Here is a 10,824-nt window from a genome sequence, read left to right on the forward strand (position 1 = left end):
CAGCAGTAATCCCCCAGGTGGTGGGAGTGCCCCCAAAAATTTGGGTGGGTTTACTTGGGGAACACAGGGGGACCCTGGCTTAGCCAATTCCCCTGCAGCAGATACTCTTGTCTGTGATGGTGGCATGGGGTTTGCCAACTTCACTGCCTGTCCCAACACTTTGGGTAGGTACAGACAGGAGCCCTACATCAATGGTACAAAAGCTGAGGCCTACAGAGACACTGGAGCTAGCATCACAATGGTGGCCCATTGGCTAGTTCCCTCTGAGCAGCTTTTGCCTGGTTTCTCCTACCAGGTGACCAACATTGATGGCAAACAGAACAGTCATCCCATGGCAGAGGTATGTCTCAGCTGGGGAGGTGTCACTGGCCCTAAAAGGGTGGCAGTGTCCCCAACCTTGCCTGTAGACTGCTTACTGGGGAATGACTTAGAACTCTCAGCTTGGGCTGGAGTTGAACAAGACACCCATTCTAAAATGGTAGGCCTTTCACAAAAGGGTAGTGGGGTTGTGCCATTCACAACCCCTGTCCAAATAGATTTCCTCCCTGGAAAGGTTGGAAGGGCAGTGGTAGCCACAGCCCAGGCACAGATAGACTTCCCTGTAGAGACTGGCAGAGCTGTGACAGTCACAGCTCAAACACAAACTGAGTGCCCCCCTGAAAAGGTTGGCAAGGCTGTAATGGTCTCAGCCTATACTCAGACTGACATAGGTGTAGTGAAGCCTGAAACTATGGATCACTCCACACAAACAGAGAGTAGTGGGGAGGAAGAAAAGTCTCCCTCTCCCCAGACATTAGGAAAAAGTCAGCCTCCTCAGGGAGCTGACCTCACCCCTTGTGAAGGAACTGCCCCAGAGGTAGCCAGGCCTGGCCTGGCAGAGCCTCTGATGTCAGTGGCCCCTTCCAAGGTGGGACCCAGTCTGGTGCAGGTAACCTGCCTCTCTCTACCCTGCCTCAGTCAGCCCAGGGCTGCAGAGGTCAGGGAGGCCAGTGGACCCCAAGAGGGCCCCTGTCCACAAGAACCCCCCCATCAAAAGAATGAGGATTGCCTGGCTAGTAGCCCTAGTCAGGTGATGGGTAAAAACATTCCTGAGGGATCTCCTTTACAGGTAGTTAGGGACCTCCCCCAGAGGGATTCTGTTGGGTACAGGCAAACATGGGACCTTAGGGCCCCAGACCTGACCTGTCCCTCCAGTAAGCCCACAAAAGGGACCCAGCCTCCAGCTTTAGGTAGCCAGAGGCTGACCCTGAGAGCACAGTGCAACTCAGTTAAGGAAAGAAAGGCATCCATGGTGGAGGGGGATTGGAGGAAGCCGAGGCTTCACTTTGAGGACACTCACTTCAGTACTCCATCTCAACACCAGCCTTTTACTTTGCCAAGACACACCAAAGGTAGAGATTCCCTATGGTGGAGACCCTCTGATACCCTTAGGGTGAGGGATTGCTTAGTGGACCATGAGACAGGGGGTAACCATGCCAGTGCTGGTTCCTCCTTATATGGCCACTTGGGCAATATAGGCTTACCTGGTCAAGGTCAGCCTTATCTCCCTTCGTTTGGGGGGGGGGTTGTGTAGGAAGGTGGATATCTGACTATGGTTACCCCCAAATTTTTGCCTAGTGTCTAGCTGGTTTTTCGACTTAGTTGGCCTGAGATCCTGCTATTCAGGATCTCAGCCTGGCTGTTCTCTCTTTAAAATGGACTCCATGTACCCTAGGTACATACCCAATTGGTTGGATCACCCTGTCAGCCCCTGTACCAGTGTACACTAGGTACCCAGGGCATTGGTGTACCCAAGGCCTGCCAAGGGCTGAAGCATGTATTATGCCACCCCAGGCTTGGCCTAACAATTTGACACAACTGGCTGATCACTCAGCTGGGGTAAGTTGGTGTAATCACCTCTTACTTAGGTGTAGTATACCTATACCTAACCTTAAATGGGACACCTGGTAACCTATAAGTCACTCCTATGGCAGGCCTTAACAATCCTGAAGGCAGAGTGCTTGGTTCCATGTGAGATGGTGCTCTGGCATGAGCTGAGCCTGTCTGCAGTGGTCGGAACAACTTCCTTCTACTGTTTCCAGATATCGTCATACCATATACTCTTAAGTGCATTATGAACCTCGCGGTTAAATGCTATCTTTGGTTTGGCTTTATCAAAACATGTCGAGTAAGGTGTCATACGAATTGGAATACTAACCCCTCGCCAATTCTGGCGACGGGGTTAGCATTCCACCCTTCTAGAGGGACACGACATGTACAGTACCTGAAACCCGGGTAAAATCAGACATAGCCTCAGCTCCACAAAATGGATGCTGCCACCACAGACACAGGTCTGCCCTCCTGCTGCTGGGAGTCCTTCCAGCTTGGGAGGTGTGGACAAAGGGTTTCCTGCCAGGGGAGGTGCGTGCACCACCCCAGACAGGATTTTGTGTATTGGTCAGGTAGGGCTTGAAAGAAACCAGACATGCCTGTGGCTCACAAGGAGCCTCGGTGCATATGCCAGTTCAAACCGGTCCTGGGGCACACCAGTCCCGGGCCTGGGGCGAGCTGGACAAAGGATTGGGGGTGTAACCACCCCCCTTCCTGGTCCCACCCATAGGGAGGGACCTAGCAGGTAGTCCGGCCCCTAGAATCCGCTTAAAGGTAGGAGCTGTGTCCTAAGACTTCAGACATCCTGGAATCAACTTAACACTAAGAAGAAGACGGGAACTTCGACGCTCTGCTGCACAGAGGACTGAAGCCAATCTCCCCTGTGGTCAGGGAGTGACCACCTTGCTAACGCAAGCACCATCCAGCGAATCAACGTCTGCTTTGCCGCTGCCTCCCGCCGGAGCCCGAGCCCAGAGACTGACAAGGCCTGGACCTCCAGACCCCTCACCGCCCGATCCACAGTCCCTGAAAAGAGGAGACCCGTGGAGGCACCGAGACACGTGGAGCCAGCCATCTTGAAACGACCACGACAAGCTGACAAGTGCAACAACCGAGGCTCCCTCCAAGTTGTGCTTTGGGATCTGAGAAGCCCAACACCCGAGCAGCATCTGCACCAAAGGTGAGCCCTCCAGCATCTCCACGATCTGCGTGGGGCCCTTCTGCAGTTTGCCACTCGACGCGCCTAACCGGTTGCTGGCCCGCTGGCTAGTAGCCATCTTGGCAACGAACTTCAAGAAATACACCGCTGGTCTGGTTGCTCCAGACTGGCCCTTGCTCCCCTCCAAAGGAGCAGTCCTTCAGACCTTGCTGGTCAGAACCATCAGCTTATTTCACCTCCTACAACAATTGCTTTTGCCAAGGCTTGTTTGCTTCGATCAAGTCGCCAACACCGCCGACAGCGAGAGCCTGCGTGGGACAGCTCGTGAACCGACTCCTGGGCGTCGTCGACCTCCAGGGACCACGTGGCTGCAGAGACAAGCTACACCTTTCTTCCTGTTTGCACCCGACATTGCCTGGTACCCACCTGGTGCCACGCTGGTCACTGGCTAGTGACTGTGAACACTGTCCCCTCTGCTTACAGGTCTTCAACATCTCCGATCCACTCTTGGATCCACTGCATCTCTCCCGGACCGACCGCCTGCAGCATCTTTGTCTTCAGGCTCCACGGAACAGATAGAAGAAACCCGACGCACTTCGAGACCTATGCACCCGCTTCCTGTGGGTGAGGTAAAGCTGGCACACCTGTGCCCAAGTGTAGTATTACATCTCTAGTGCCTGTGTTCCAAATCTTGAGTTCCTAGTCCGTCCGGAAGATCCTCTTTGCAGTAACTTTGTACTTTTTACGCACCCATTGAAACCTATGGGAGCACGCGTGTGACTATTTGCTCTGCACACGCCACCCGTGGACCTCCTGGTCACTAACTGAAGTTAGCTCCTTGTAGGCGCAGCGATTCTAGGGGCCCTAGGCCTTTTCCCTTTTCTGTTCGTGGTACTTATACCACTATTTTAGTATATGGTTTGAGTGGCCACCAGGGCCTATCCATATAAAGTGCAACTTCTGTGTATTCTACTGTAATCTTGTTTGACGATTTGTGCTCCTGTGCTCATAAAGAGACTAGGGGTTACTTTGAGAAATAAATACATATATATTTTGAATATATATCTGTGTGGTGTCCTTTCATTGGTATAAAAGGGGGTTGCATTTGGTAAAACAGCTGGCTTAACACGCTTCACGAGTTTAGCCTCAAAGACTGCTTAGCCTACGCTACCACTAGGGCAGCTAGTCTGAAAAGGTTGACTTACAACCACACCATAAGGGTTGCTTGGCATGGTACAAGGTGATCACTTTAACTAGTGAGCATCATATACCAGGCCAACTTCTCACAGGTTGTGTCTGGTCTTATTGATAACAAGCGTAGCGGTGGGTGGGAGGGGTTTAAATAATAGACATAAAAGAAATTCGAGTGTTTTAGACTAGCCTGTCGGGAGGCAGGATTGCTCACTTGTGTAAGACCTGGGACGAGTAGGGCCTTAATCGGGGTAATGAAGATTACCGGTAAGTAACAAAACATCTCCCATCGACACTTGAGCAATAACTCTGAAAAGAAAAAACCTAGCACAGCCAGATTACATAGAGGCTTACTCAAAATATAGACATTGGAGGAAGACTAACGAACTGAGCTCTCTCAGCAACCCACTGTAGACTAGTTGTATGAGGACTTGCATTCCCAGGCCCCACTGAAGCACACTCTAGACACTGAGCATCAGGATTCATATACACTTGTGAACGTATGATTATCTGCAAAACAAAAAAAGATACCATTCGCACCCCTTAAGGACCGCCCGATATACTTGATAGAAGAAGAGGTGCGCCAGAGGATATAGATTTATAGACAATCTGAACCCAGATCATATGCCGAAACAGGTTGATTTTATTTATTTTTTAATTTGTATTTACTTGTGTTTTATAGAGCGCGAACATGACCTGTTAGGGTATCAGAGCGCTTTACATGGATAACAAGTTGTATACAAATAAGACGTAGGTAGGTGGGTGGTACATTTGGGATCGAAACAAGTGCAAACAATTTTCAAGTCAAAATGTAGAGAAGGTCCAAGATAACAAGTGTGGAGTACTGGGAGGTGCAAGGTGGATAGTAGCCAGTCAGACCAATGTGTAGTAGTAACAGAATAAAACAAGGTCGCTGAACGGTGAGTGCAATGCAAGAATTATGAGAGGAACCTGCCCATTAGGAAGGTTTTGGCTTCCTTTTTAAAACTTGCCAGAGATGTAATTCTTCTGATGACGGGCGGGAGTAGATTCCAGATTCATGGTGCGGCCCCAGAAAAAGCATGATTATAGGTTTTTTTCTTTCGAAAGCGGGGAGGCTGCCGCAAGAGGTCTCTGGAGAACCGGGAGTTTCTGGCTCCTCCGGGACACCAAGAGTTTCTGAGCAAGAAATGCAGGGGATTTAGTGTGTGGAGCCGTGTGAGTGATACATGCCAGTTTGAGTTGGATTCTGGCTTCAAGATGAAGCCATTTCAGAGCTTTCAGATGCGGTGAGATGTGGTCGAATTTTTTTGAACCAGTTAGGAGTCTGGCGGGGGCGTTGAGGCAAGCTTTTAGGGAGGCCGTGGAGATCTTGGGTAGGCCAGAGAGGGTAGAGCATCCATATTCGAGTCTGGAGAAAACTATTGCCTGGACTGCCATTTCTAGATCGGGAGTGTCAAGGAATGGTTTTAGTTTTCTTAGATAGTTCAGGTGAAACCTGCCGGTTTTAGCCATTGAGTTGATGTGGGAACGCATATTCAAGTCACTGTCCAGGGTCATTCTGGGGGATTTGGCAGAGTCCACTATGGTCGGTGGGCAGTTTAGCGCTATGATCGACTTAGTCCATTCCCAAATGTCAGGGTTGGTTTTAGGTGGGGAGATTGGAAGGAATTCCAATTTTTGTGCAATTAGTTTGAGCTGGTTGGAGGTTAGCCATTGAGCAGTCAACTTCAGAGCCTCATTCAGGGAATAGATCTCCTCCGGAGAAGAGATTTTGATGTAGATCTGGGTATCATCGGCATACATGTGGTAGGAGATATTGGCGGTACGTAGTCATTCTATCTAAATTACAGAAAAGTAGTGGCCAGCTAGAAGCAGAAGCAGAACCACATATACATGGTGAAGCAGGTTCTGTATACATTCAAAGTCTTGCAAAAGGAACATGCAAATGGGGGTTGGTTTTTAAGGATGGTGCAGTATCAGTATATTTAACAAGGTTGTGTAACAGGAGACCCAGGCTGGCCATGGTGTTTCTCAAAGTTAATATTGAAGGGAGTGCAGTAATAAGGCCATGGTCGTGGCACCGACAACAAGGTCTATGCAGAATATTTACCAAGTGGCAGCCATATGTCAGGTAGGAAGAGATAGGATGCCACTAAGGAGCTAAAAGGCCTAACAATAGCTGTCCCATATCATGTGAAGAAACCTGACAAAAAGAGGCCTGCAGCTACGCAACGACAAACGATTTTTTAACTCAGCTTCCCCCTCGTCTTCAGAAAAATTGAATTTATTGAGAATCAGTCTAAGAATGCATGTCACTAGCAAAACAGAGAGGAATAGGAGGCATGGGCCTGTGATTCCAGGCTTCCCTTTATCAACATCCAAGCAGTGCCAATTCTTACTGCAGGATGGCGCTACTCCCATCAGTAATGGATACTGATAATGTATCAAAAAGAGCCATACCAAACTCTTTCATTAATTCCACCACTACTATTACGGCTACTTCTACTGTACTATACTTAGGCTGAGTGTTGAGAGAAACAAGGGTACCCCAATATGTGAACCTAGGGCGATTAATGTGGTAGAAGAACAATGGTTCTGGTGTGGCCTAAAAGGTCCAATTATAAAGTGATCCTAGGGAGAGCACTACGACTAGAGAGATAAAAAATAAATTTCTTTAAGGGAGCAAAAACAATGTACATAGGGACGTAGGTCAGTTCATGTGAAAGATTTATTTCCACAATAATAGTATTCAGGTGCTCATCGGTGAGGTGAAAAGGACAGAGTTGCTGGCATAAGAAATGTAGTCAAGAGCTTCAAGTAGCAGCAGGGGGTGGACGAATTCACCAGGGTTATAGCGCTTAAGATTTGCTTGTGGTAATTGTCACGGATGAGTAGGCTGGGATGGCAACTCAACGCAGTAGGCTGCTCGCACTCAACGCAGACAGCCAGAGCAGCGAGACGCGCTGAGCTCTTCGTCCCCGATTTCCCAAATAATTAACAGGGTCTGACTTTAACTATAATAATTTCGGCAGAGAGTCACAACGCCTAATTAATACAGCTGTCCTTGCCATCCCAGCCTACTCATACATGACAATTACCACTAGCGAATCTTAAGCGCAATAACCCTGGTGAATTCGTCCACTCCCTGCTGCTACTTGAAGCTCTTGACTACATTTCTTATGCCAGCAACTCGGTCCTTTTCGCCTCACCGATAACTGTACCAATTCAGCTTGCTCACCTGTTATATGTCCTGATGATGATCTCGAACAATTGAGATCGAAACGCCGTTGACCTCCTACAACATAAACTCCTCCTATTGTGTAAAAAGTTCTTTGAGGAGTTTTCTACAATTGTTGTCAATGCGATGCCGTAATTTTAAACTTCACTATCACTCTGCACGTCACACTTTTTTCACTTATTGTGTGAGCACCTGAATACTATTATTGTGGAAATAAATCTTTCACATGAACTGACCTATTTCCCTATGTACATTGTTTTTGCTCCCTTAAGGAAATTTTTTTTTTTTACTTAGGCTGAGGCATCATGACTCGCCCCAGGGCAGCATAAAACCGCGAGCCATAGACAGGGTCGGACTGACCTATAGGTCAGTGAGGCAGTCCCCGAAGAGCTGGTCCGACAGATCAGTGTATGGGCTGGTTCTGGGTCCGTTTTTTGGTCTGGTGAGGTGGTTTTTACTGTTTATATCTATTACATTACCATAAACATTGCCTTCACTAAGCACCAATGAATACAGTTTCCTGTAAGTCGCAAAAAACCTATACAGTTTTGTCTTTACAAGTTTTGCTGTTTTGCAAATGTTGGCACCTTTTTTAGCTATCTGATTCGCTAAAGGGTGGCCATTTTAATATGGTGCCCGGGTCTATCTTCTGACCCAGTCCGACACTGGCCATAGATGGTTTTTCAATTCATGTACGATCCCAAAGTACTTTGCTTATCACTTTGGCAAAGATGATACTCCATCCCGAATCCAAGCAGGCGGGCTCAAGGTTACCAAGCAGGCGGGGTCAAGGTTACTAAGCAGGTGGGGTCAAGGTTACTAAGGTCATGGTTAGTAAGTGGAGTAGGACAGAAATCACAAGGGGAAAATGTCTACCAGAAGGAAATGGTGAATCAGTGCAGGTCACATTGCCATGCACCATTGGAAGAAAATGCTGGTTACTGCCAGATGCTAGTTTCTGGAACTAATGCTGGTCACTTTGAGATTCCCACAACGCCCCGACCCAGTGTTGCCATGGTAATGTAAAAAATCTGAGGTTATTAGTGTCAGCTCTGGAGACATTGTGTAAATGCGCTGGATCACTGAATGAATGGTGAGGGCTCAGTGGTGTTTTGTCATACAATTTCAAGATTTTAGAAAATGTCTTCAAGTTAAGAGGGAATATGATGTATTTCTAGCGGAATTTGCGTAAATGGTGCTTTCTCGACACCTAAAAGAAAACGAAAATGGGAGTGTTTATAGAGAACAAATTCTTAAATTACTCTGGAGCCCCCAAATGTGCATCGTAGGCATCTGATTACTTGGTTGCACCTGTAACTTAAAGCGAAGCGAATGTGAATGCCCCGAGGGCCGGGAGGGGTTATGGTGTTTGATCAAAGAAAACGAGTGTATAGGAAGAAGAGGAATTGAAAAAAAGAGTTCCTAATTGTGTTTTTACTTTGACAGCTGTCAACAGGCCCTACTACGACTTCCTGATGCGCCAGAAGCACCCGACTCTGCCTGCCAAACTTCCCCAGCAACAGGTGATCATGCTAGCCGAGCCCAAGCGCAAACCATCTAACTTCTGGCAAAACATCAGCCGGCTGACCCCCTTCCGGAAGTGAGCGCACTGCACGTGGACCCTGAACAGACGGAAGCACTTTAGCCAGGCTGATTTCCAGCAGATTGCCCAGACGGCGTTCTGCTGGGGAAAGACTACTGGGAATACAGACCGCACTATTTATTGTTACGGAGTTTGGGGAGTATGGCACGCACCACAGCGAGCTATTCCTGGAAAACTACCGAGACTGAAATCACTGGTGACCATTTCAAGTTTTCCCGCTCCCACCCACAGTCACTTGATTAGTCAACAATGTTGCCTTTCATATTTCCTTCTCCTAGTCACGTTCTGAAGCCTCATTGTCTCCCCTTTTAGGATGGGGCGTGTTGGTGCTCTACGAGGACAGGAGGCATGCTGAACGCATGCGCAAAACTCTGAGTTGGCATACTTATTTTGAAGCACTTTTAGAAAATCAACTGTGTTGGCGAGGAAATGACATAGTCTTCAGGCCCATTTTACCTCTCCTCAGTACCCCGTCCTTTCTCCCCCCTACTGGCATTCACAGACACAGCCTGCATGGGTACCACTACTTCCTTGTCTGTTTGCTATCCATGAAGTAGATGTGATGGTGCCAATCGAACAAAGAGCATGAGGAAACGACAGAATCTCACCATTTTACTGGGGTTCGCTCAAGATAGCATGCCATGCATGCCTGCTCACTCTGCTTGACCCCACAGGAAGTTACTGGGAAAAGAAGGGTGTGGGCTCAGCGCCTTCTTTCACGGCTCCCCGCTGAGTTTTCATATGGTGGGGCATGTTGAGAGAAGAAAGGGAGAGCGCCATGTGTAACGTAGAAAAAAAATGTGCCTAACTTAATATTGTGTATAATATTCCACTGTAGCCCATTTCAGCCTCCATCATGGGAACACTGATTTGTCATTTGTAATGTCTTTATTTATGCCCAAATAACATCAACTTGATTTTTAAGAAACTGTTGTAATCATTATTGTCAAATGTTTATATTGAATTGGGTGTGGGAATGTATTGAAATGATTTTATTTATTTTATAGTGAGATGTTGTGAAGATACCTTTTCCTAAATCCGTCAAGTAATATAATCTGGAACAGTGTCAACATTGCACTCATACAAAAAGCCCCATGAGTGTGCCCAGCAGTACTCTGGGACAGCATGAATCTTACTCAGGCTGTTCGAGGGAAGGTGTGCACTTAATGACGCTCGGTGGATGATGGAGTTTAAGAACTTCCACAGCTTAGAAAGGGATTCCACTGTGCGGGCAACTAACGCTGAAGGGCAGAGGTAGGCTGCATCTCAGGCTCAGTCAGTGTTCACTCCATCTTGTGACACTGTACATCCCTCTGCTGCCTTTTGGCTATGTCCCGTCCATGGTGCGGGGGTGCCCCGAGCTCCAGGAACCCTGCAGCACTGGCAGGTCACTGGCCTGAGAGCTTCAGACTGGGACCAGAGCGTGGGGGCCCCCTTAAGTTTCGTTACACCACTGGTCCTATACATACATTGATCTACATATACACATACATACATACTTGTGGAGTTATGTAAGAGTAACAAATAACAGCACACACATGGCTATAGCAGCAACCTGGAAGAGAACGAACCTTGGTTGCTCCCACAATGCAGCTCTTGGTTTGCTTTCTTCCTGGACAAATGCCAAGTCTCTCCATTTGAGTAAGTTTAATGAGGGAGCAAAACTGTCATGGTAGGATTCAGTGGCAGCTCCTCTGCTAAGGCGGAGGAGCGTCGCCCCACTGAGTTGCAGCAGTGAAGGAAAGGAAAAATAAAATTATAATAATATAATGTTATTATCAT

The 10,824-nt window shown here is 47.8% G+C and overlaps 1 protein-coding gene across 4 annotated transcripts in view; it reads left to right on the top strand.

The window, feature by feature from the left end:
• Window positions 1-9,964, top strand: part of LOC146785506 (uncharacterized) — a 691,519-nt gene extending 681,555 nt beyond the window's left edge. For all 4 annotated transcript variants that reach the window (XM_085634607.1, XM_085634608.1, XM_085634610.1 and 1 more), the window contains one exon: window positions 8,886-9,964. In XM_085634607.1, coding sequence (XP_085490733.1) covers window positions 8,886-9,043 — 158 coding nt within the window. In that variant the 3' untranslated portion in view covers window positions 9,044-9,964. The remainder of the gene's footprint in view (window positions 1-8,885) is intronic.
• The last annotated feature ends 860 nt before the right edge of the window (window positions 9,965-10,824 follow it).

This window comes from Triturus cristatus, chromosome 11 (genome assembly GCF_964204655.1).
Source record: "Triturus cristatus chromosome 11, aTriCri1.1, whole genome shotgun sequence".
Classification (NCBI taxonomy): domain Eukaryota; kingdom Metazoa; phylum Chordata; class Amphibia; order Caudata; family Salamandridae; genus Triturus; species Triturus cristatus.